The sequence below is a fragment of the Panthera onca genome, chromosome E1, assembly GCF_046562875.1.
Source record: "Panthera onca isolate mPanOnc1 chromosome E1, mPanOnc1 haplotype 2, whole genome shotgun sequence".
In the NCBI taxonomy this organism is placed as follows: Eukaryota; Metazoa; Chordata; class Mammalia; order Carnivora; family Felidae; genus Panthera; species Panthera onca.
The window spans coordinates 28802622-28828951 of NC_138352.1; the positions used below are offsets into that span (position 1 = coordinate 28802622).

At 53.6% G+C, this 26330-nt stretch overlaps 1 protein-coding gene and 1 long non-coding RNA gene across 9 annotated transcripts; one reads left to right on the forward strand and one right to left on the reverse strand.

Moving 5' to 3' along the window:
• Positions 1–109: 109 nt before the first annotated feature.
• TMEM11 (transmembrane protein 11) lies at positions 110–14711 on the reverse strand. 6 transcript variants are annotated; one of them, XM_060647059.3, is made up of 6 exons: positions 14612–14689; positions 11220–11660; positions 5299–5717; positions 3189–3700; positions 2926–3038; positions 110–1021 (listed from the first exon to the last, which is right to left on the reverse strand). In XM_060647059.3, exons 5-6 carry the CDS (start codon positions 2952–2954, stop codon positions 505–507), a joined length of 546 nt encoding a protein of 181 aa, XP_060503042.1. In that variant the 5' UTR covers positions 2955–3038; positions 3189–3700; positions 5299–5717; positions 11220–11660; positions 14612–14689; the 3' UTR covers positions 110–504. The 6 variants fall into 6 exon arrangements, with proteins under 6 accessions (XP_060503042.1, XP_078293765.1, XP_078293767.1 ...); XM_078437639.2 differs by lacking the exon at positions 5299–5717; XM_078437641.2 differs by lacking the exons at positions 5299–5717; positions 11220–11660 and having other exon boundaries at positions 14612–14678.
• Positions 14712–14916: 205 nt separating this feature from the next.
• Positions 14917–23325, forward strand: LOC144614360 (uncharacterized). 3 transcript variants are annotated; one of them, XR_013552076.2, is made up of 3 exons: positions 14917–17436; positions 17587–19605; positions 21316–23325. It is a non-coding gene; the product is annotated as an uncharacterized LOC144614360 (long non-coding RNA). The 3 variants fall into 3 exon arrangements; XR_013552078.2 differs by having other exon boundaries at positions 17587–18345; positions 18758–23325; XR_013552077.2 differs by having other exon boundaries at positions 14924–16194; positions 16738–17436; positions 17587–23325.
• Positions 23326–26330: the final 3005 nt, after the last annotated feature.

Below are 26330 nucleotides of genomic sequence, written 5' to 3' on the forward strand. Positions count from 1 at the left end.
TTGCTGTGGATGGCGACACCAGGTGCCCACCGCTGCCCCGGGCGAGCTACCACCCAGAGCAGACTGTGGGCAGCAGCTAGGCAGTCATGGAAAGAGAAGACACCCGAAGTTGAAATTCTCATAATTTTAATGGTCAATAGCTTCTGGTTGGCTCTGGATGGTACAGTTAAACGATATACTTAAAGACCTCCCCCCGCCCCCCGCAAGCGCATTCACATCCCCTCGGCAGCCGTGCCGCCAACGCGCACCGCCCGGTCTTCCCAGACTTCCACCACTCGGACCCCCTGCGGGTTATGGAAATCCATATCTTAGTGTAAGGAGTTGAAAAACCCTTGGTACGCCCGTGACCTGTGTTATTTTTTTAAAATAACAGATATTAAACCAAACACCTTCCCAGGCTCCGCCGCCGCCTCACAGAGCAAAAACCTGTTACTGTGGCAAATCTGAACACTCTGTGGTCTCTCGTGGGCCGGGCCGATTGCTTCTCTCCCTGTTCTACTGAAATCATACGGCATAGAGTTCGTAAATCTTCTTTACACAGTACACCAGGGCGGCGAGTGCTATCGTGTTGTGCAGTCTCTTTCTGTGCAGGTCGTCCTTCCGGACCAGCACCACCGGGGTGGACGAAGTGAGTGTGTGCAGGGGCAGGCGGGACAGTTTATAGGCGTCGTACTCCACTTGGTACTTGCAGCAAGGGTCAAACTGCCAGGAGATGCCGTAGAGGGTGCAGCAGGCCAGGCTGAGCACGCCTGCGGGCAGGGAGATGTAGTGGGAGTAATCTAAGGGCAGCGCCAACGGGGTGAAGAGGCAGGCGGTGCCCGCCAGCACGGTGGTCTTGTGCAGGCAGTTGCCCACGGTGATCCAGCGGGCAGTCTCGTCGCCGATGCGCGTGGGCTCGATCACGATGTACTTGTACTGGGCTTCCAGGGCCTGCTCCAGCTCGTACTCAAACTGGTCTTGGGCGTTCTCCCCATTGTAGATCTCGTGCACGATGTAACAGTCTGTGGCCGACAAGCTCACCCTTGGAGTGGGGGTGGGGTGGGGGGGGGGAGAGAGAGGAGATAGTTAGGCTGAGGGGCACACACACCACGCTTCGGCGCTGAGACGCCGCAAGAGGTTCGTGACTCAAGTCTGGGCCTGGCGCTCAGCAGAGAGCCTGAGCTCCTGAGGGCACCACATCTCACTTAGGAGTTAATCCTCCCCGGAACCCAATATGTAAGATAGGAAAGATTTTATTGTTTTTCTGAGAGAATGATTACTAGTGAAATGTAGAAAAGACACAGGAAAGAAGGGGTACCCAGCTCTCCAGAAGATGACAGCCTATGATGTGTACTGGGCCCGGGAGATAGCCTGAGGCAGTGGACAGATCCAAGTTCCCTAAGGAGCCCCAAGGAAGAAAGAATGGTTTCAGCCCGGATTCTTATCAACACAGAGGCCCAAGGTCGGCAGAGTGACACGTGCTCTTGGTTAATCAGGGCGATTGCAGGAGGAGGCTTCTTTGATGGAAACCAACAGACGTAAGACCGACAAAGCCAAACACTCTGCCCTTTGCAAAGTTTAAAAGGAGTCAGCCCTGCCCTGTGGGACAAAAGATAGATAGATAGGGTCGCCTTCGCCTTGGATGATGGAGCACAAAACTCCTCTGGCCGTCAACAGAGGACAAGCTGTACAAAGCCCCCACGGCCCTTCCCAAAGCCAGCAGCCTCAAGAACAGCAGTGACTCTGAAATTTAGTGTACGGACGACACAAAGGGCCCCAGAGGTTCTGGCCCATTCTGACCCTGGTCCTCCAGGCCTCTGTAGGTGTTTACTGCCAGTAAATCCTCCTCTCGTTCGTATAAGAAACACTTCACAAAGACCCACTTCAAGTGGCTGAGCTGATCCGACGTCCCCCTGGGACTAGGGACGGGCGGCCTGACCCTCACCAGCGGAAGACAAATCTGGACGCTTACAGACAACTCAGCTCTGGGTCAAGGCCAGATAGCTGGCTGTGACCGTGGGCCACGGGGCATCGCAGGCAGTTTCGGGATCCTATGTGAGGTCCCTCCAGTGCAGACTTTGCATCCAAAGCAGAGTCTTTCCACACCCCCTGATGGGCAAACCTAAATATAGACCTGTACGTGCCTTGTCATTTCCATTTGGCTTGTTTCAGCCTGTCCAGATCTTTCCAAATCTCCATACTGCTGTCTAGCATATACTGTTTCTCCTAGTTTTGTGTTCTCTGTTCATCTGGTAAAAAGCCTTCTTTATACCAGCCTCTGAGAGGGCACTGCTAGACACAGCTCAAGGCTGGATCAAGTCACTTAACCCCTGTCACAGGCAGTGCAGAGCACCTCTCACATATGCCTCAGCGGCTGTGAAACAAGGTCACCCCCAGAAGCTCTAGGTCTTGGCCCTCCTTCAGAGATGAAAGCAATTACATGTTAGATGTGGTGAAAATCAGGTTGTCATGGGCGCACTTCAAGGACAAAGGCCGGGCGATCAGAGCCCGAGACCACAGCGACAGACCCCTGAGCACTCCTTCCAGTTACTACCTACTACCCCCAGGCAGGATTCAGCACAGTAGAAACTACTTTCAGCCAACAAATAAGCAAACCTAAGAGGCAGTTTCACTCTGTTAGGAAAATGCCTGATCAATACTCTCCTGTGGGCACATCAGAAAGGAAAAGTCACTTAGGGGCGCCTGGGTGGCTCAGTCGGTTGAGCAACCGACTTCAGCTCAGGTCATGAGCTCGCGGTCCGTGAGTTCGAGCCCCGTGTCGGGCTCTGTGCTGACAGCTCAGAGCCTGGAGCCTGCTTCAGATTCGGTGTCTCTGTCTCTCTCTGCCCCTCCCCCGCTCATACTGTCTCTCCCTCTCAAAAAAACAAATAAAACATTAAAAACAAAACAAAACAAGAAAGGAAAAGTCACTGGTAACAGGCTGACCGTGCCCCCAGGGGCAGGGGGAAGGGCATCCTCCAGGAGGGGCCTCCGATCCGGGTGGGAAGCACTGTAGCAAAAGGCACGGGCTGGGACTCGGGCAGAGGGAAGTCTTTATCCTGAAAAGGTAACTGTAATTAAGCTGGGCTCAAGGAAGCCTCCTAATTAAATCACAGGCCCTAATTAACCGGCGTGCACTGGGGAGAAGTTGTTCCCTGGGGGTCGGACAAGAAGCCTCCTAAACATGGGACGTTGCCAAAGCAGCTCACCAGTAGTCAGGGCTGCCTCTCCACGATGGGTCAATGAGTTGTTTCCACAAGAGTCCACCGGAAGTTGAGAAAACAGGAAAAGTGGGGTTTGCCCTTTCAAGGCCTCCACTTGGTTTTCGTTCAGAGAGAGGAGATGGGGCTGTTTCAGTCCTTCCTCCCAGGCAGGACTCAGCACTTTAGAAGCCAGTTAGCAAACACGCCAACCTGAGAGGCAGGGTTTCACGCTGGTCGGGTAAGTCACTGGTAAGGGGCTGACTGCGCGCGTGCGTGCAGGGGCAGGGAGAGGGCTTGCTCCCGGGCCGCACGTTCAGGTGGTGGAGAGGAGACACTTCCAAGGCCGTGTGTCCTGCTGACTATCAGAGCGAGTCCAGGGATGCCTTTCTGGCCACAAGGTTCCTCTAGAATGTTCAAAGCCGAACGTGGGTGTCAAGACTGGGATTATAGAATGTTCCTGACCAAACCCAACTCGACCTCAGTACGGTGCCCTCTCTGCCCAGCAGATTGTAGCCATCCTGAACATGGTGGAAAAAAAGTACCGTGAGGCCCAATAAGAAATGCCTGTTGAAACCCCACCGACCTAGAACAGACTGCTCCATTCTGGAGGCCTGTCAGCAGGGAGATCCCACCTCGCCCTCCCCCAGCTTCTGCAAGCCCCGCCGGCATCCCTATCCACACCGCCTGCCTTTTCCCAGCCCGCCTGCCTTTTCCCAGCCCTTTCCCAGCCCGTCCCAGGGGCGGGCGTGGTGGGCACGGTACTCTCCTGTCCTTTGTTGACACAGATGAGTAGGTGTGTCTACGGGTCCCTTCGAGCCTGACCCTATACCCTCCGGGTTCCTGTCTCACCGCTGCTGTCACGTGTGCCTGCGTCAGGCCCGACGGCACAGGAACGGACAGTGAGGGGACATGGACGGCCGTCCACCCTCTGCCTTCCGGCTGCCGGCAAGTCACAAACACCACAGCTCAGAGGAGTGTGTGTGGGCACGGGTTTGCTCCCCCAATATACACATCCAGAGCACGCCGGCTTCCTAAAGCCGCCGCGGCTTTCTGTGGGCCGGCCACCCCACTCCTACCCATCACCAGTCGCCCACAGTGCAAAAACAAAAGAGCGTAAGCCACACTGAAGTAACATCCCAGGGGCCTTCAAACAAGGCACCCTCTGCAGCCAGTCCAGCAGGCAGGCACTGCCACACCACTGCCCTGACCCTCTCGAATCCTCTCAAAGCCAAACTACTCGGCCCAAATTCAGGAAAGGGATTCTTGTTCTTGTTTCATTGCCAAAGGATATAATCTGATGTCTGGAGAAGGAGATTTGCAACATATACAAGGAGATAGCAAGGTTCGAAACACACACACACACACACACACACGTTGGGGCCCCCCTCTGTTAGAGGCCACCCCATCAAGTACTCCACTTCCACCTGGCTGTGGCAGCTGGGGTGCCCTATGTGCCTGCAAACATAGGCGTTAAAAGCTGCCTGGACCACAGGATTCAGTTCACATGGCTGCCATGGGCAGTTACTTCAGAAACTTGGTGGCTGACTACTCCCAGGAGAGAGGCATGTCCATCACCACCCAGGTACCCCAGGGCCCACCCACGTGTGGCTTGCTTGTTTCCGGGTCAAATGTAACCCAACTAAAGAAGGAGCCTAGTTAGAAGGTTGCCCTGAACAATTTCAGAGCATTACCAGCCAACCCCCAACTTGAACCCTGGTACACAAGTGCATATGGGAAGGAAAAAAAAAAAAAAAAAAGCTAACTGGGAGTCTCTGGGGCTTAAGGGACTTCATTTGTGCTTTCCATGGCAGGTGTGTAATGACCAGTAAGAGTCCTAATAAAGAGTTCATGTAAAAAAAAAAGAGGAAGAGTGTGAGAGGGAAAGAGCAGTGATGGAAAAGTATCTACGAGATCAGTGAAAAAGGCCAAATCCAGAACAGTGATTAGAGTATGCGAACTTTAGTGCACATGCTTGCTTTTACACGCATTTCTGGAAGTACAAAGACCTGAGAATTCTATCACTTGGGGAGAGGCATGGAGTGGCTCCAGAAAGGAGAGTCCCGTTTACCAAATGGCTTCTGAACCTCTCGAATTCAGCACGTTCCGTGGTACTTACCACGAGGTAAGGGTTACGCTATTGCACACCCTCTCTGCCAGTGCTGAGATCGATGCGCACGTTGAGCCCTTAACCAGCCTGTGGAGCAGAACATCAACCCATCTGAGCTGGGGTGGCTGCTACAGATGTGGCCTCAGGGTCACGGGCACTTGTGACCGGGGCTCTTGGATCCGCCTCCCTCCCTCTGCCTTTAACCACAGTGGGCCCGAGACCCTCTGCTCTCCTCCTCTCAATCTGTGCTCGCATCAGAGGGATCCCTTGGAAACACTGGCTTTGTGGTGAGAAGGTGGCCGTAATGAAGAAGCAACCTGACAAACTCCATTCCCTGGGTGCGGGTATCTTCTCTGCACAGCTGGCAGCCTGCCCGGCATGTGGCCCTGGGGTCCCCTGCACCACTGGGAAGCTTCTCTCAGAGGGATCTGAAATTACAGAAGTAGTCTCAAACATGGGATACCCAAAGTCTGCAGATACCTCCCCAAAAGTCAGAGCTGCGCAAAAAAGTTCTGAGTGGCACTGTCCGAGAAGAGCAGAACTGATGGGAAGGAATCGATAAATTGAGCTGTTCCTCCACGAGAGGGAAACCGGAGGTACAGCTGAATCCCTCCCATGCAAAGCGAAGGAGAAAGCAGGTTCAGAACACACGCAGACGGACAGACACATTCGGAAGCACACAGAACGCAAGGATACGGCATTTAGGAACGTTTTCATGTGTGGTGACTAGGAAGAAAAACAAGGAAAGGACAATTCAGGAGCGAGGTGGCCTCCGCCTGCAAGAAGGGACATGTGCGCCAGGGTAATGCTAGTTTTCTACTTCTTAGGCTGAGTGGTGAGCACGCAGGTTTAACTATCTTCAAATCACGGGGAAATACAGATGAAATTTCCTGTCCTAACCATTTGTAAGTGTGCAGCTCAGTGGCATTAGGTCACATTGCTGGGCAACCAATCTCCAGGACGGTTTCATCTTGCGAAACTAAAACTGTGTCCCCGTTAAACGACAGCTCCCAGCCCCCACTCCCCACCTTCTACTCTGCGTCTCTGTGAATCTGATAACCTTAGGTACCACACGCAAGTGAAATCATATAGTATTTGTCCTTTTGTGGCTGGCTTACTTAACGTAATGTTCTTAAGGTTCATTCAGGTTATGCAGCATGAGTCAGAACTTCCTTTCTTTTTAAGGACGAATAAACAATGTTCCATCATATGTATACACCTCACTTGTCTATGCATCATCCATCCATGATGCTTGGGCCACTTCCACCTTCTAGCTATTAGGAATGTGGCGAACGTGGTATAAACCTACCTGCTCAACTCTCTGCTTTTAATCCTTCTGGATACGTATCTAGAAGGACTGTCGGATCATGTGGTCATTCTTTTCATTTTTTAGATTTTTTTAGAGAGACGGATCCGTGTGCAGGTGTGTGAGCAGGGGAAGGGCAGGCAGAGAGAATCTTAAGGATACAGACTCCAAGCTCGGTGCAGAGCCTGACTCGGGACTCAATCTCGTGACTCTGAGATCATGACCTGAGCCGAAATCAAGAATCAGACACTTAACTGACTAAGCCACCCAGGCGCCCCTAATTCTTTTCATTTTTGAGGAACCACCACACCGTCTTCCACAGTGGGTGCATCATTTTATTTTTTAAAACTTATTTACTTTGAGGGAGAGAGAACACGAGCACGAATGGGGGGAGGGGGAGAGAGAGAATCCCAAGCAGGCTCTGCACTGTCAGTGCAGAGTCCGATGCGGAGCTTTAACTCGTGAAGCCATGAGATCATGACCTGAGCCACAATCAAGGGTCAGCCACTTAACCGACTGAGTCACCCGCATGCCCCACGGCTGCGTCATTTTATATTCCCACCAAAAGAACATGAGGGTTCCAACTGCTCCACATCCTCACCAGAAGTTATTATTTTGTTTTTTAAAAAATGTTTTATTTATCTTTTGAGAGAGCACGTAAACAGGGAAAGGGCGGGGGGTGGGGTGGACGGTGGACAGAGGATCTGAAGCGGCTCTGTGCTGACACGCTGACGGCAGTGAGCCTGATGCGGGGCTCGAACTCACGAACCACGAGATCACGACCTGAGCCGAAGTCGGACACTCAACCGACGGAGCCACCCAGGTGCCTGTTTCTGTATCTCACTGTGCTTTTGATTTGTACTTTAAAAAAAAATTTTTTTTTAACGTTTATTTATTTTTGAGACAGAGAGAGAGAGAGCATCAACGGGGGAGGGTCAGAGAGAGAGGGAGACATAGAATCCGAAACAGGCTCCGGGCTCTGAGCTGTCAGCACAGAGCCTGACGCGGGGCTCGAACTCACGGACCGGGAGATCATGGCCTGAGCCGAAGTCGGCTGCTTAACCGACTGAGCCACCCAGGCGCCTCTGATTTGTACTTTTTAATGACAGCGTTACTGAGACAGAAGTCATGGGCCACACAACTCACCCATTTGGAGTGTACAAATTCGGTGGCTCAGCACTTGCACCAAGTTGTGTAACAAACAGCACAATCGATACTAGAATATTTCCATCACCCCAAAGAGAAACCCCACGGCTCCCCATTTCCCCCACCCCTCCCCAGCCCCCGGCAAGCACCCGTCCCCTTCCTGACTCGATGGACTCACCTATTCTGCACGTTTCATATAAATGCAATTATGTTTGTGGTCTTTTGTGACTGGCTTCTTTCATTTAGCATAAGGTTCTCAAAGGCCAGACGTATGGTAGCAAGTTTATGACTTTCCACATATTGGAAACATACTTTGGGTCTGTTTAATATACAATTTTTAAAAATCCAAGACAAAACACCTGGAGGGAAGTATCAAAGATGCAATACGTGGAAAACGGTCGACAATGGTTTTCCCCGGATGGTGGCCTAACAGGTGACTGAGATTTTATTTTCCTTCATACGTTATCTGTATTCTTCAAAAAAGAAAACAAAGAATCATGGGTTTCTCTTATAACAGTGGGAAAATTCACTGCATGCATTTTCTTAAAAAGAAAAGTCTTGTTCAACAGCCCATATCCCTTGGGGTGACGAGGGCAGACAGCCACGGGCCCTCGGCAGCCGGAGGGGGCCCAGTTCCGGCTCCGGCAGCGTCTCTGTGCCCGCGGAGAAGCCCATGCTACCAGGGAAGCACCCCGCCACCGCAAGCCTGGGCACAGGCGGCATCTCGTGGCTACGGTGTCCTGCCGGGGTCACACCCGTGCGGTCCTGCCAGGGAGGAGGAGGAAAATTCCACTTCCCTGTTCGCTCACGCAAGCCCCCATCACCTTCTGGTCGTGGCAGAACCAGAAGAACCTAATCGAACTGTGGCGGAAGCGCCTGCTTCAGGCCTACGTCCCGGAGCGGGCCTGCGGCTCACAGGCAGCGCCCAGGCATGCGCTCCCTCCCACGTGACATACAGAGGATGTCAATCCTGAGCTCTGTGAAGGCAGAGTGTGTTTTCGTCATGGTATCCCCTGCACTGGGCCTGAATGTGACGGGTCACCTAAATGCATCGGCAGGGCGGGGTGCCCGGGTGCTTCAGTCGGTTAAGCGTCTGACTTCTATCTCAGGTCATGATCTCACCGTCCATGGGTTCGGGCCCCACGTCGGGCTCCATGCTGCTGGTGCGGAGCCTGCTAGGGACTCTCCCTCCCCCTCTCTCTGCCCCTCCCCCACTTATTTACGCTCTTTCTCTCAAAATAAATAAACTTAAAAAAAAAAAAAAGACAGTGGAAACTCATTTGAAATAACTGACAGGAGAAAATTACATGAAACTAGGTCCATATGTCAGGTTGCTCTCCGCCTAATAAGCACGTGGTCACCTATGCTCTGTGAGGTGCCGGACTGTCCCTCTAGCCCCCAGATCGAGGAGAACGCACTTTTGGCTAACCGAAAGGAGCAACTGCTCCCTCAGATAGGGAGTAGGAGCCAGAGAGGCAGTAGGACCGTACATTGTGGATTGAAAGCCCAACAAGGGGGCGCCCAGGTGGCTCAGCAGCTAAGCATCCGACTCCTGGTTTTGGCTCAGGTCATGATCTCAGGGTTCGTGGGGTTGAGCCCTGCGTCGGGCTCTGCGCTGACAGCGTGGAGCCTGCTTGGGGCTGTCTCTCGCGCTCTCTGCCCCTCCCCCGCTCATACTCTATCTCAAAACAAATACAAAAACTTAAAAAAAAAAAAAAGTTGGAAAATTAAAAAAAAAAACAAACGAAAAGAGTGGGGGCAATTAGTACAGGAAGACACAGGCAGGTAGCCCCAAATATTGAGGACGGTTCCAAACGGGCCGAGGAACTTCCACAGGCACCTGACATTATCATCTGTCTCAAAGGAAGCCCCACGCGAGACCACACTTTCCTCCTCTGTACTCTGGAAACCGAGCAGCTCTCTGCCGTGGGAAGAACACAGCGCACCAAGGGTGGGAGTCAAGAGACCTGGATTCAGGTTCCCTCTCGGTTACTCACTGGCTTTGTATCCAAGGGCAACACACCCGGCCGTTTCGAGCCGGGCCGCCCCGCGTCAACTAGGGCAGAGGCCTTACCTCTCCCCCAGGGCCGCCGTGGAGGTGGAGCAGGGGTCAGGCGTGCACGCCAAAGTGAAGGCCGCCAAGCACCGCCCCCATGTGAGGCCCAGGCGGCTGTTTACATTTAAATTAATTAAAACTACAATAAAAAGGTGCCCGGGTGGCTCGGCTTTGGCTCAGGTCACGATCTCACGGCTCGTGGGTTCGAGCCCCGCGTCGGGCTCTGCGCTGCTGAGCCTGCTTGGGATTCTCTCTGTCCCTCCCCTGCTCGTGCACGTGCTCTCTCTCCCTCAAAATAAATAAATACATAAATAATCTTAAAAAGAAAACTGTAAAATAAAAAATCCAGTTGCTCAGACGCGGGAGCCACACTTCCAATGCTCACGCACACGTGGCTAACGGCTACCCTCACGGACAGAACAGATCGGCGACGCTTCTGTCGTGGCAGAAAATCCTACTGAACAGCCCTGAGCTAGAGAACTCTTATGGCTACTAAGTGATTACTGGCTTTCCCAAGAACTCTGTGGCCCGTCCAGTGGCTGCTGGCACCGGGGACCGAGCACAGTGGCAGCCGGGAGGTTCCCCTGTGCCGGCTCTATGGAGCACCTCCCGCCTCCTCCCGCGGCCCCTGCTCACTGAGGCCCAGGACACAGAAGCTAAACTCAGGCCTGGCTTCAGCCGCCTCCTCCCGTCCCTGGGTACAAGGTTGCCCCTCCGTTCTTCAGAAAGTCGGGTCCGCGCTGGAACGCGGCCTACGGGACTGAACCACTGAGGCACAAGTCAGCGCTGCCGGAATCCAGACTGCTCACGTAAATCAAGGAAAATGGAAAGTCGTGCCTAACAGGATGAACCCTAGCGGATGATCTTAACACGCAACATCCAATTTCTGGGAGCAGAACGTGTGGCCCAGCCGTGCCGGGCTCCACCTTCTGGCAGCCAGCTGAGGAGGACCCACAACCGTCAAGGGCCGCACACCCAGAGACTTGGGGGCGGATGCCGTACCCGCGCGGCTCATCCAGACCAGGAGGAGGGAAACATTTTTACCACACGCTAGAGCCAGAACGGCAGTTTTCCAAGAGAAATAAAATACCCCAGACCCCTAAGGTGCCTCAGCTCTAAAAGGAAAGGATCAGACCAGAATGAGGAGAATGTCACTCCCGGAATGTGAGCCACCTGCCCACGTGGCTTGTGGCCCATCTGTTCGGCTGGCCTGGGAACTGCGCCCTTCACCAGCCATCCGGGAGCACGTCTGTCCAATTCATATACGAAACAAAGCGGCAGAAAGGAGGCCCAAGTCCTGGGGAATAAGGTGTGGTACGCAAAGATGGGGAAGCAGTCCCGTGGCACGGGCCGCCTAGACACGCCGACGGCTGCACAAGCCAGGGGAGAGGAGGGCCACGAAAGGTGATCTCACACTACAACCTGAGCATTTAGTCCAGTTTGCACGGCCCTCTGAACACCCCAGGTCTTCAGACAGCGCCGCTGCCTCGCACCATGGTCAGAATCAGATCAAGGACTTCTTCACATGATGAGAAACACAGGAACTGACAGCACGTGGCTATACTCCCATTCCAACAATCACGGAGAACTCAGGGATGCTCAGAGGCCCTGAGGGAGTGAAGAGAAGCAGCCCGAGTGGGACAGGAGGGACCGTCTGTGAGCTGGTCCACGTTGGCACCCGAGTGGCAGAACACACAGATGCCTGCACTGTGCCTTCCTAGATGGGCAAGCGTGTCTCAAAGACGCCGACGGGACAAGTGGCAATCTGTGTCGTGTGCTCGCTGCCAGGGTGCTGAATTTTGGACAAGAATTCAGGTTACAGCTCAGAGTGTGATGTTCTTCATTACAAACACTGTTGATTCCCTGGATTTAATGGAGCGGAGAGAAAAATCAACATGCAAGCAGCTATCATTTTGCTATTTCTTACCCCTCTCCTATTTTAGTCTAGACCAGTATTGTTATATCAACAGAACTTTCTGCAGTGAGGGATGTGTTCTCTATCCGTGCTGTCCAGTGTGGTAGCCCCAAGCCACATGTGGCTACTGAGCACATGAAATGTGACTAGTGTGACTAAGGAGCCGAATTTTGAATCACTTTTTACTTTTATTTTTTTAAGGAATCTCTACACCCGACGTGGGGCTTGAACTCACAGCCCCGAGATCAAGAGTTGCATGCTTTACCGACTGAGCCAGCCAGGAGCTCCTGTTTTTAATTACTTTAAATTTAATTGCCACATGTGACTAGTGGCTACTGAATGAACACAGCTCTAGACTCAAGAACCAGGTAAAGAATTCACACATTGGGTATTCTAAAGTGGACCGTCATTAACGCTGTCTTGTGGACAGTCTGGCACTAGGCAGGGCCTTTAAATACAAGTCATGCTTTGGAGTTTGCAGGCCCTGGCGAATCTGGAAAGTTTGCCCAAAGTGTTGCTCTGCTCCAGCCCCTGCCCCAAACCAGGCAACGTGTCCTTCAGTTTCAGCATAAAGCAGACTCCAACTAGGTGTGTCAAGCAATTCTAGAAAGTGGTCTCACAATGTGAAGCTGAGATTTGAGTCAGCATGAATGTGACATGGAACAAACTCATTTAAGAGGGCCATAAACAGCCTATTTCCGACGCTGGAGCCAATAATATGCTTGGGCCTCTTAATCTGCGGCGCTGGGCAATCAATTAATCCAGCCTGCCCCCCCCGAACACTCTTTCCGCCCACTGAGCAGGGATGGAGGTGTGCCCAGAAGTTAGCTAGCTGGCCCAGCAGTGGGTTATGTTTCCATCCCCTGCTCAGCGTGGGAGGATCTTTGGGAAACCGGGCTCCGGCAAATGTCCCCTCCAACAGAGCCCGGGTAGGGCCTCGCAGCAAAGGCAAACAGAGGGGCTCCCCCCAGCCACACCACGTTATCTGGAAGAAAGAGAGATGGTGCCACCCGAATCACAAAACCTGACACCCCAACCCTGGCTCACATACAGCATCTGCATGAGTGAGTAGTTCCAGGCCAAAGGTTGCGATCTGAACACCTAAGGAGACTAGGCAGGTAACTGCAGTGAGTCGAGCTGTCAGGTGAGTAATGAACTAGAGAGTACTTGCCTTGGCCAAAAATGTCGGCCACCACTCAGCTTTGCGAGGAGAGTTTTATGTGAAACCTTTCAGCTCCTAAGTACTGGCAACTAACTTAAATTCTTTTTTAAAACCGATGGTCAACAGCCTCTGGGCTGCTGGTTTGCAAACTCAGTTTTGAATTAATGCTGGTCTCCAACCGAGGAGAAAAAAATCCCCAGTATCTGATTTCTCAGATCAATAAAAGCTTAACTTGTACTGGCACGGCCCTTGGATGACGTCTGGGGCATCCCCACTTGGCCCTTTCAATTGTTTTTGTCCAGTAAGGACAAATGCCTTTCAGATACTCTTGAGTCTTCTAAACAGGTCACTTCCTATTACTAAAGGATTAATGTTCAGATTGAAGACCTTGAAGACGTTTGCCAGGTTTAAAGACCATCTGGAAACCTTTAACTTCTTCCTGTGGTCTGATTTAAGAAATACCAGACGAGAGTTGGAAAAACAAAAATATCTGCTTGCCATTCACTGCTTTTCCACGGAAGAGGAAATGCAGAACTGATAACATTGGGTAACTCTGAGCTTAAGAATAAAATGCAAGCTGGTTTATCACAACCATCAAAAAGGAATCTTCTGAGCTGAGAAAGCCATCTGCACTAAACAGCAATGAACGTGATAGAATCAAAGAAAAGGAAAAGGAGGGTAGTTGAGAGAAAGGGGGGGGGGGCGGTGAGGGGAGAGAGAGAAAGATAACTTTTCTGTTTAATAAGCCTCTCCAAAAAGACAAAAAAAGCAAACACAAAACTTTCCTGCTGACCTCTGCTATACCAACCAAGCCATAACAAAATGGACTGAGCAGTCGAATCCAGGTGATTCCACCAATACACACCCTTTCCCAAATTTCTGGTAGCTGAACAGCTAGCTTCTAGTGGCTTCTACTAGGTGACACTGCTTTCCTGAAGCAAAAACTGTAAATTCAACACGAAGCACGAAAACCATTCCAATCTCATCTTCTACAAGTCAGTTCTACAAATCGAGATCCACCTTGGAAGACACAAGTCCCTTGCTCCGTATCCACACACCATTCATTAGGAAAGGTCACTTCAAAGGACTTCCACGGCAGGGGCGCTTGCAGAGAACCCGCGAAAAGTCGCAAACATCGAGGGTTCGAGGAAGCGGCCGGTTCTCGGCCCGGGAGACAAACTGGGGAAGGTTAAGGCTCCCCTGATAAACGTGCAGACTGCACTGCCCTGCCCGCAGCTGGCCCACTTAGTGAAGGTTTCCCCTTCCTTCTCCCTTCTCCGAGCTATTCCTCGCCACGTCAGGGGTCGCGGCCAATATGACCACGCTCGTGGCCAGGTGGGACGGGAGCTTCGGTCGCCGCTCGGCCGCGGGATGCTAGGCGGGTCCCTCGGGCCTGCGCGGGGCTCCGGATCCTTCCCGCGTGGCCCGGCCTCGATCCCCGGCCCGACCCTGTACGGCCGCGGCCCACTTCGCCCGGCCCCTCCATCGTCACCTCCCCTGAACCCTCCATGGAGACCGCCTCAGCCCAGCTAGAGGGGGCGCCGGCTCCCACCCAGATCCTGGGTCGGCCCGAGCAGGAACCCCGCGTGCCCCGCAGGGGTACGAGGAGGGCGAGTGGGCGAGAAGGGGGAGCCCGGGTACGAAGGCAGGGACAGCGGTGCGGCTCCAGGAGGCTTTACTGGCTCCCCGGCTCCTAAGCCACTCGTCCTGGGAGAGCAACAGGCCCCCGGATCTCACCTCTCTCGGGCGCTGCCGCCACTGCTGCCCGGGCCAAGACGCCTCCTTCCCCAAGCGGCCATCTTGGAGACACTCTGCTCGCAAATGTCTCGCGCCAAGACGGCCTCGGGATAGCGGGCGGACTGAAGGGAAATGTAGTCCGGGCCACATCCCCGGACTGCCCGGGAGGTGAAAATCGAGCCCCACGGGACTACAATGTCCAAAATGCATCGCGCGCGCCGGAAGCACCGCCTCCTTGACGTCGCCTGGGAAATGTAGTCCTCAAACCTTCCAGTAGAAGGAGGCACTCTGGGAGGAGTTCTATTCAGGACACCTTTTTAGAAATTAAAATTCCCAAAATTCACAGGCTAGGAGTTACAGGCGCCCACCCGTTAGTACGGCCTTGGGCTTCAAGAGCAAAGCGCGGAAGGAGAGTGGAAAGGAAAGTGCCTACAACTCCCAGAGCGCCACGCGGGAGGCGTCCCGGCGCTGCCCGCTGCAGTCGCCGAGCGGCGCCGCGCTTGCTGTGAGGCCCGCCTGTCGCTTGTCGGTCCTACCCGCGCTCGCCGCCCTCGCGCCCGCCCCGCAGCCGGCGCGTCCAGCCGGCGCCTCGGTCTCGCCCTCCGCGAAGGTGGCCCGATCTGCCCTTCACAGCCGCCTCTGTCCACTAAGGTCACCGAGGGGCCCGAGGCGCCACCGGCCCTTCTCGGAGGCCCTCGCTACTCCCGCTCCATTCCCCCAAATGCTCTGGACTCCCAGGATGCTCTGGGGACAGGACGGACGCGGTCCCTGCTGCCACGAAAGTCCCTGCTTGCAGACTGTTGGAATTGAGAATCTCAAAGCAGAGAAGAGGAAGAACTACAACACGCGATCATTGCTATGAAAGAAACATGGTCCCGTAGAGAGAAAAGCCGATTTTAGGTGGGCCAACTTAGGCCCTTTGGTCTCCACCACGCCTCCCACTCGTGTCTTGGTGCGGGGACGTGAGCATAATCGCATATTTCCGTGTCTTTGAAGGTATATGGGGGGCAACACCCCCGCCGCCCCCGACGGGATCCCTGCACAGGACCTGGCATTTCCCTGCCTGGAGGCTGCTGTAAAGTCAGGAGAGACTAAATGGAAACCACGGATTCCTAGATGCGGCTCCCGTGAACCTTTGGGCTATTTGGGCGGAACCTTTGCAGTGTTTGAACTTATAGTCCCTCTCCTGCTTTCCACAGACAACGTTGCCAGACACATTAGGGGGCTCCATAAATACTTGAGCACCTCTTAATATGTCAAAATGTCCAGATTCGGAGACAGGAAGAAGCACAGCGCTCCCAGCATCCAACTCTGGAGGAGCTCAGCAAGCCTGGGCAGGGGGTTGGCAGGTGTAGAAGGCACTTTTACCACTGAGGATTCATCAGTATTTCCTTCCAGCTCACATTCTGCGGTAGATTTAAATGCTTGAAATCCTCTCACAGTCCCTCATCACCTATGCGATGAAATTCAAGCTCCTTAGCGCAATCTGGAAGCCCCTTCGTGGTTTGGAGGTTGTCTAACTGGCCAGGTTCAACTGCCTCTCCTTGCCTGGAACTTGCCAGGCTGGCGAATTCAGAACATTTGTAGGTCCCTAGTTGTTTCATGATTTCCCTAAAATTCTTTCTCTCCCAGCCAACAATCCTTTGTCCGTTCCCCCCGCCAACTATCCTTTAGACTTGAGTCTGGTCCCTCAGAACTATCTGCTCTTCTCGTTGGGTCACACAACCTTGCCTCAGAGTCCCGATGTGTAACACGCTGCTGGAGACCTCTGAGCAGTTATACAGATAGGCCCGTTTTCTCCAGCCCGGTGTGGTGATTAAGAGGGTTTCTGGGGATTCTAGAACAGCTGGGTTTGAAGCATGGCTCCCCCATTCTGGATCCGGGGCTGCTTCTATAACCTGCTTCTCACAGCTTCCTTGTTGGCCAGGCAGCGGTGATATTAGCAGCTCTCCTCACACGACTGCTATGGACACGATATAGGATGATACGTGTGTGGAACTTATCCATAAATGTTAGATAAGGTGACAAGAACAGCTGATGGCTATGTGTGCCCAGCCCTGTTCAAAGTGTTACGTGTTCCAAGTGTCACATGGTGAGTGATTTAACTCTTCTCATCTTCACAACAGCCTTGTGAAAGTGTTATCAGCATTCTCATTGTGCAAATGAGGGAACCGCCCAAGTGACTTTCCAAGGTCACCCTGCCTGCCGGGTCTAGAATGGTGCCAGGAATTGAACCCAAGCTGTCTGATTGCAGAGATCACACCATGCTATGGCGCCTCTCAGGAAAAGCTCTGGAAACGCCACCTTCGTCAATGAGGACCGGTTCCAGGCCAGCGTCTAAAGCACAGAGGAAATGTTAAGTGCTCCAACAGCTGTGGACCTAGCATGATCTTCCCATCTCCCTGGCTCTTGCGCTTAACTCCTGGCAGGCCATCTGCTTCCAATCTGCTGACTTGAGCTGAGATCCTGCCCTCACCCCCAGAATGTTGCCTCTTGATCACTGATAGTGCACAGACACCTTCGGGAAGGTTCATAGGGAGGCTGGTTCACTCAGCTCGTAGCAACTGAGCACCCAGTTACTGAGGGTACATCCTGAATGGTGGGAATTGAAATTCCTGTGGCCTCCCGCGCAGTGGAGCCTCCTGAAGAGACCCCTGAACTGCTAGCAGACAACCAGCCGGTGGGAAAGGCGGGGCCTCGCTGGTGCTCAAAAATAATGGCACTTCTCGTGCACCCTTTTCACTCATTCATTTTTAGAGCCAACAAGTATTGAGTGCACATTCAGTGCCGGGTGCTCTCAGGCACCAGAGACAGCATTTAGTAAGGTAAGCACCGTTCCTGGTCTCATGGGCTTTCCAGTGTGAGTAAATATTTTCAGAGAATTTCTAAGAAGAAATCAAGCAGGGTGATGTAGAGTGGCTTGGGGATTGTGGGTGGCTACAGGAGCTCTCTCTCAAGAGGTGACGTTTGCACAGGACCTGAATGAAGAGAAACCATGTGCACATGTAGAACTAGCGACAGAATGTTCTGCACAAGAGAAGAGGTGTGAAGGCTCTGGAGTGTGAGCAAGCTTGATGTGTCCCAGAAATGAGATGAGGATACCCGGAGCATGGTGAGGGAGGAGAGGTGCTGGGTTTGCCTTTGGTTAAGTCACTTCCTCTGTCTGAATTTCAGTGTTCTCATCTGTAAAATGGGCGTAATTTTACCTGTGTGTTAGTGTCTAGTTAGGGGGTGGGGAAAGCCACCCTAGGTATTTCAGGCAGAAGGAATGTAATACAGGGCATTGTTTACAGGGGTGTTGGGAGGGCAGGAGGAGCCAGGGAACAATGAGGACACGCACAGATTAGTAACTGGAGGGAGCGGCTGTGGCCCCTAAGACCAGAGGAGCAAAAGGAGAAATAACATTTCCCAGAACTGTGATTCCTGCTTGCTCGAGCAGGAATTGAGAGCCACACCCTCAGGGGTGCTACTGTCACACAGCTGCTGTCACCACCAGGGCCTGAGGGGCCGCCAGAATCCTGGGCTGGGATGGCTCCTCCCTCCCTCCTGTCTTCTGAAGCCCTGCTGGTGCCTCCTGGAGGCAGGGTCACCTGACCAGGGCATCTGGGAAATGAGGTTTGCAGGCTCCCGGTCCTGGCTGCGAAGAAGAGCCTAAACAGGCAAGTGCAGGATGGGAACCACAGACACCATTCCCACACCAGCCACTGCACACTTCTGTACGAGGAGGGAAACAAGTATGTGTTCAACAAATTACTGCACGGAGGCTTCATAGCACGTAGTAGGCATGCGGGAAAGGCAAACAGAAACACCTTTAGTATAATATATTATATTATACTAAACACCTTTATATAAACACCTTTAGTATAATATTTTAACGTGAAGGTCTGAACTTCTGATGTGAGGCATCAAAAATGAGCATTTTTAAAATAGAATTTTAATTCCGAATGGGTCATGTATTCACCCATCGAATTCAAATTGCAAAGCAATGTGCGGCAAAAATAAGTTTCTCGTATCCTGTCTTCTCATTGCCTCATCCTTGACTCCTCCTAAAGCTATCGCTGGTCCCTTTCTTCTGTGTCTACGGATCGTCCAGACCGGGGCAAGGGTATACGTCTATTCAAAACAACTGTTTTCTTTGACCCACAGGGTGCGTGCCACGCACACAGCTCCGGGACTCGCGTTTCTCTCTCCACCGAATCTTGGAGGTCGCTCTCAGCACACACCACTTTGTTTTACCAGAACCATGCTTTTCCTAGCCAGCCTCCCGGAGTCTTTCACCGTTTCCGAGAGGGCTGCGGTGCGCGCGCTTGCACAACTTCCTAGTGCCCGTGCGCATGTCTTCCTGTGGGATCATTTCCGAAAGGGAACTTGCTGGGTCAAAGGCTGTGGGCGCTTGTCACTGTGATAAATACGGCCCGACCGCCCTCCGCTCCCACCAGCGGGGGCTGTTTTCCCGAAGCATCACCGGCACCCTCTTCACGCCGCCCCCATGGAGGCCCCAGACGTGGAGGGACAGAGATAAGCCCTCCCTGCTGTGCCCTGTCTGGATTCCTGACCCACAGACTGCGTGAGCAGGATCAAATGGCTGCTGCTCTATGCCTCCGTGAAGTGGCTGGTTACGCAGCAGTAGGCAGCTGGAACAGCCCCTTCCTAAACTCCTTTTGGCACAGCTCTCCACTTGGTGAGACAAAAGCGGGCCTACCTGTGCTCCCTGCTGCAAAAGCCCAGTCGTTAGCCCAACTGCAGCTGGCCAGTGTCCTTCCAGGATGTTCCTGGGGAGCCTCCGTCATCCCACCCATCGGCAGGCCACCTCGGATGCAGAAAAGGCCCTGGTGTGTGTGCAGAAACCGCACTCTTTGGGAACCCCCGGCACATGCCGTTCACGCCCGTTAAGATAAAACAGTTGCCACAGCTTCACGCAGCGAGTCTGGGAAAGGCACAGATCGCTCCTAATTTATCTTCTTGGTGGAGATTGATAGCGGTCAGCATGAGCGGTGAGCCTACTTAGCGGTTGTGATGATCCATGGGAGGTATGTCACTCGCTCATTTGTCACCTAATCCTTGCTGAGCACCTGCTCTGTGCCAGGTTGTGAAAAAGCCCTGGAGACAGAGGAATAAATGGATGAGGCCGCTGCCTTCCATCAGCCCTAGGTCAGGGCTGGGGCAGATGGGGCAAGGATACCGAAGGGTGACGCGAACGGGTGACATTCCAGTGTTGGTTTTTTAAGTTCGTTAATTCATTTAGAGAGAGCGAGCGCACATGTGAGCGGGGGAGGGGGGAGGGAAAGAGAGAGAGAATCCCAAGCAGGCTCTGTGCTGTCACCGCAGAGCCCGGTGTGGGGCTTGATCCCGTGAACCGTGTAATCCTGACCTGAGTCGGATGCTGAACCAACTGGGCCACCCGGGCGCCCCTATGGGAACGTTCCCGTGTTGATATGAGGAGGAAATAGGCAAACTGGGCCAAGATGGTTTGCTAATAATGGTGCCTTTTTGCAGTGCATCGTATGGCCTGCACCTCCCTCGGGAGCGTGAGGTAGGCGAGACATCCGTTCGCATGTTGATTTCACAGCCGGGCTGGGGCTGGGGGATGGCAGGGGAAGGGAGGCAATTCAGGATATATTCCCAGGACATTGAAACATACTGTGTATTCATTCGCTAGGGCTGCCACAACAAAGTACTACAGACCGGTCCTCACATGACCCTCTGTGCACGCGCGCGCGCACACACACACACACACTCTCCTAGTGTCTCCTTGTGGGTCCAGATTTTCTCTTCTTCTGAAGTAGCCAGTCAGATCGGGTCAGGGCCACCCATGTGACCTCATTTCACCTCACTTGCCTCTTTGAAGACTATCTCCAAATACAGCCCCATTCTGAGGTCCCGGACTTCAACATATGAATTTTGGGGTGACACAACTCTGCCCAGAAACACACTGTTGCCTAGTTTGGACTGAGGCCACCGTACGTAGCAAGTCTCTGTGCCCTGCGGTGACCGTTGCCAACATCCAGCCTAAAAGAAGTTGGAGATCCAAAGGAACATTGATTCGGGACAAGGACGTGTGGGGTGACGACACTTGCCCTGGGTCCCGTGGGTTGGGCTGCTGTGGGCTGGCGGATGGCTGCGCGCGAAGCTGTCTAAAGGGCACCCGTGCTCTTGCCAGCACTATTCACAGTCACCAAACGATGGAACTACCCACGGATGAATGGATAAACCCACACGATGGAGTATTATTTGGCCATTAAAACAGTGGGATGAAAATGTTCTGGAAGCAGGTAGAAGTGATGATCGGCATTTGTGCCAGACCCTTAGTCCACCCACACTAGTGCTCCTTGATGGGTTCACTCTTTGAGCACTGAAATATATTTATTTAAATGGGAAACTCTATGTGACTATCCAAATGTAATGTCTGTATCATATGCGGGACCTTACAAAAATAAATACAATAAAAACAACAAAAAAAGGTTATTAGATTCTAGTTAGATATTGTCGCTCCCCTAAAGCTCCCTCAGAAAGGGGGGCACTTGCCCCCTAGGTGAGATGTTGCCATTTAACTCTGGGCTCCGTACGACCCAGGACCACCTTGCTGGCCAGCCAGCCTTTGAGGAAATACAGCCTCACGCTAAGTAAGGAGCACTCCCCAAATCCCAGTGGGGGGCAGGGGAGGATTTCCCTCTCTCTCTCTCTCTCTCTCTCTCTGTATCCAGGCCTGAAAACACAGGCTCCTTGTTCATATGCCTGGACCTGCAAATAGACTGGGCTGCCTGGATTCCTCACAGAGAGGGTCCCAGAGACACTCCGTGAGATGTCCGAGCCCGTGAAGTGGGAGACCTGGGTTTGCGTCCTGACTCTGGCCCCTAGAGGGGACTTAACTGTTCGCTCATTCGACAAACATTCCTACGCTCCAAAGACTGTGCGGCAGCGGGGGGCGGCGGGGGGGGGGGGTCGGCTGGCAATGCACAAGGTGGGTGCAGTCCTGCTCTTTGGGAGCTTTTATTTCAGTGGCAAGAGTTGGTCAACAAGCAAGGACGCAAGGAAGAAAACTCCAAGTAGTGGTGCAGGATCAGAATAAGATGGGGAAAATGAGGTGAAGGGTGCCCAGGGAGGCACCATTAGATGGCGAGGTCAGGAAGGGCAGCATCCACCTTTCCTCTTGCCTAGAATATGGCTGTGATGCCTGCAGGTACGGGAGCCATTTTGTGGCCAGGAAGCAACAATCAGGAGGGCAAAAGTCAACATAGAAAGGGGATGTAGACGATGAAGAGCCTGGGCCTTCAGTAACCTCACAGCACCACCGCACAAGCCCCGGACCTTCCTCCTCCAGACTTTCTAGTACATAAGACAAAGGAAATGCCCCTGTGAGTTGGGTTTTCCTAACAGCTGAACACCTGTCTAATGACAACAGATCTAAATGACAAGATTAAATTATGGTGATGTGTGGAGGAAGAGGCTTTCAGGTAGAGGGGACAGAAGTACGAAGGCCCTGAGGCAAGGACAGACTCGAAGGATCTGAAGAACTGAAACAAGGCCAGTGCGGCTGAAGTGGGAGGAACGTGAGGGACACGGGGGGAGCAGGGGCTGCTTCGGGTCCCTCGGATGGTACCCTTCGCGCAGCGGGAGGGCAGTGGAGTGTTTGGAGCAGGACAGAGACGTGATCTGAGGTCTTAGAAAGATCTTTCTGGCTGGGAGACCATATGGTCAGGCAAGGGATGCTGGGCTCCGGCCTAGGCTGGCTGTAGTGCAGATGGAATCTGGGGGCCATGTGTACACACACACATACACACACACACACACCACATGGGGCCCTCTTCCGCCCAGACAGACTCCATTTTGAATCCCTACCCTGCCACTCGTCAGCTGTGGGATTCTGGGACAGGTGACGGAAACACTCCAAACCCACTAGTTTCTCTGTCTTACCGCCCCTGTTGTGGCCTAGGTTCTGTCCTGCCCTCCTAAGCTGCCTTCCTACCCACAGCCTTCACCTTGCAATCCTTTCTCCACACTGCAGCCGCCAAGATTCCTTTAAAATAAATATGAACATGGCTGGGGCGCCTGGGTGGCTCAGTCGGTGAAGCCTCTGACTTCGGCTCACGTCCTGATCTCACGGTTCGTGGGTTCGAGCCCCGCGTCGGGCTCTATGCTGACAGCTCAGAGCCTGGAGCCTGCTTCGGGTTCTGTGTCTCCCTCTCTCTTCCCCTACCTGCTCACGCTCTATCTCTGTCTAAAAAATAAATAAACATTAAAAATAACATAAGATAAAAATGAACATGGCACTTCCCTGCTTATAACCCTTCGATGACTCCCCATAAGCCTCAGCAACAAATCGAAATGCCTGACCGGACCGGGCCTCTCTGTTAGTCTAACAGAGAGACTGCACAATGCCTCAGAGATCAGATGTACAAGCTGGGTTCTCCCTCCCCGCAGCCAGCTGCTTCCTGAAGGGGAAGGTGGGGCCGGGGGGGGGGGAAGCCCCACCTTCTGAAAGCCTCCGTCCACTTCTGCCATTAACCACCTAGGAGGCCGGGAAGTGCAGTCTGTCCAGGAAGGGTAGGAAATGAAGTTTTGGTGAATTACTGAGTCCCCGCAACAATCTGCCCTCTGGCGACCCAGAGGTAGCGTCCCCCTTCTCGGCTCGCACCACCCTCCACCAGGGGCACACCCTCACGCCACACCCCGTTTCCGCTCGAGGCCTCCTATCTCTTAGGGATGCACCGTGTTCTCCACCTGCGGCAGCCCGGGATCTAGAAGTAAGAGCCAAGTTACTACCTGCTCTGAACCAGAATGAGATGTGGGACAGGGACGGGATGAATGTGGGTAAAACTCATCAGAACAAGGGAGAGCACGCGGCAGCACCAGGCCAGCGACGGTGGGATCCAGGGAGCAGGCATCGGGGGTCCCCCCGCCCCGGCTCTGCTCTCTGGGAGGACCCTCCCAGGCCCGTTTTCTCCGAGGAGGAGTCTGTACACTTTGTGCAGCCTGCCCACACAGGCGTGGCTCGGGGGTCAAACCGCAGGCTCGTGGCTTCTTTGGCAAGAGCGATTTCCTCCAAAATGTAGGGAGCTCTCCTTTCAGGAAGTTCCAGGGGACTACACCTGAGGTTCTCTTTTTAACATAGCTTTCTGGAGGCTTCTTTGCTTTGCTCTCTAATCACTCGTCTGTCTCTGTCTCAGTTTACTGATGCTTCACCTCCCGAGCCTCTCAGACAATTAGCGAGCAGGCCAAGTCAACACTTCCCCTGAGCTTGGCCTGCGGCCGAGGCCTTTGCCCACAGAACCGAGAAGGTTGTTGGCTCAAACGTTTTCGGTTTTATTCCCTGCTATTTGGGGCCGGTAGCAGGTGCCTTTTCCAACTGCAAGGCCTCCGACGCTTTCACCCACCTTTCTTCTGGCTGCAGACCTGTATCCCTCACGTCTCGCCTCGAGCTGAAGGAAAAAGCCACATGCGTGGGTATCCAGCTTGTTTCACCGGACACCCCCCCCCCCCCCCCGGAGCCACAGGGTGGGTGCCCGGTCTGCCCCCCAAGGCACCGCAGGGGATGGTGTTCACAAACATTTGGCCCCTGCAGAACATGAGTCCTCAGCTTCCCACTCTGCAGTAATATGTCCCCGCTGCCTGACCACTGAGCCCGTGCTACGAATTTCCGGCTGTAGATCCTGGAGGCGCCCTACTTGAAGACGCCTTTGGCGCACTATTTGGTATAACAAACACGCCCCCAAATGCAGCTCGGCCCAAGCCCAGTTAAGAGTTTGGTTTTGGCAGGGGCCTCGTCTCCATGCAGCAGTTCAGGGACCTGTGGTCTTTACGAGTGGATTCACCGTCCCCAAACTCTTGCCATCGACTGCATCCAGCAGTGGAATGAGAAGGACAGAGCCTGGGAGGAGCCCAGCTCATTTCCACACATGTTCCATTGGCCAGGACTCAGGCCCAGGGACACGCCAGCCACGCGGAGGCCGGTAGGTGCAGCAGCTGTGTGTCCGCGAGTGGAGACAGATTCAGTTGCGAGCAGCCTCCGCCACACCTCAAGGCTCTCCGTCATCTGGCCCGCCCACCTCCCCAGGCTCCTTTCCTCACTCCCTCACTTCCGGCAACTTCAAAAGATGCCCTAAGCCACCTCGCTGTTGGGCCTTTGCTCATGCTGTTTGGTCTACTCAGAGCTTTCTCTCCCGACTGTTCCATCTGTCTGCCCATCTGTCCATCCAGCCATCCATCCATCCGACCATCCAGCAAGTATCGTTGAGCCTTAAACCTGTGCCAGGCACTGATCTGATCTCCAAACGAGCATACCAAAACGAGCAACATGGAAAACAAACAATACTGTCTTCGCGGGGCTTGTATTTTGCAGCGAGATGCAGACAGAAAATAACAAACAATCCCAAACAAAGCGGGTATGTATGCAATGTAAGAGGTGAGCGATGACCGGGAAAAGTGGAGAAGGGGTAAGGGAGTCAGGATGGGTAGGTAGCAACATGAAAGGCAGGGTAGGCTCTGGGAAAGGAGGCCTCACTGAAAAGGTGACGGTTGGGCACAGACCTGAAGGAGGCAAGGGAGGGACACCTGAGGATGTCTGGGGGAAGAGCATTCCGTGCACACGGAACAGCATGTGCAAAGGCCCTGAGGTGGGAGTGACTTCGCAGGCATGAGGAACAGCGGTGGCGGGGGAGCCCGTGTGGCTTACAGAGTGGGGGGGATGAGGTCAGAGGCCGTGGGGACCATGTCGTGTGGGGCCTGTGCGCTGATCCCTTCACAAAGCCCACCTTTTTGAGCTTTCAAGCTAGATATTCCTTCTTCAAGAGAGCCTTCCAGGGCCCTCTGCCACGCACTGTGGGTCCCCTGAAGATGGAGCCCCATCCGCCTTGCTCACCCTTATGTCCTCAGGGGACACATAACGGCTACTCCACGTGGGAATGGGACTGGCATTCTGAACTGTGGGGTCTCCACGTGGAAAAGGAGGACTGTCCCTTCACGGGCGTCTTGGGAAATTTCAACGAGGGCAAGTGGCTGTTATCTTTAGTTGGCCGTTTTGTCTTAGCAGATGAAACACCAGTGAATTCTTATTCCCCGACTCTTTTTATTCTAGATTCCAGAATGACCACGGAGAGGCTTATTCCTGTCCTGTCTCGGCATCTTCCCACATCTGACGTGTGACTTCATCGTGGAGTGCCTCTCACATCTGGACAGTCTGTAGAAAGAAGCCTCTTGAAGGATCCTCCCGTGACCTCCCGCCTTCCAGCCTCTCCCTGATCCAGGAGGTTGCCGGACCTCAACCCCCAGGTCTCCCATCCAACTCCCTGATTCGCGGCCTGCCAGCGTCCCCCTTCACCTCCTACAGGCTCATGACACGCCAGCCCCTGGGGCGCCACCGTCGTGAGGACTGAGGGCCTCCGCATGGGAGTGGCCATTCCAACAGCCTTTCTGCGTCGGCTTGGCATTGGGACCTGTCATTCTCGATCATGCCGGCTTCAGCCCTTGGCGTCTAGATGGCCTGGCGTGATGGCAGGTGCCCCGCCCCGAGCTGGCAAGAATATTTTATCCCGGCTACTTGTCTGCGTGCATCCACGTCCCTTCCTCCCCTGGATCACGCAGGGAGGACATGCCTGCAAGCCCCACTTCCCAGAGCCCTTAGCATTGGGCTGCCCGGTCATTTCTGCCCCAGGGAGGCGCTGGCAGGAGACTAGAAGGCAGTGAAGGAGTCTCTGGATATGGGGGGTGTTTTTAGCGGCGG

Excerpts from the sequence above, each read along its gene's own strand:
- TMEM11 (XM_078437638.2), bottom strand. Across the intron at positions 1,022-5,298 it reads AGCGTAACCCTTACCTCGTG|GGTGAGCTTGTCGGCCACAG; the intron begins GTAAGTACCACG and ends CCCCACTCCAAG.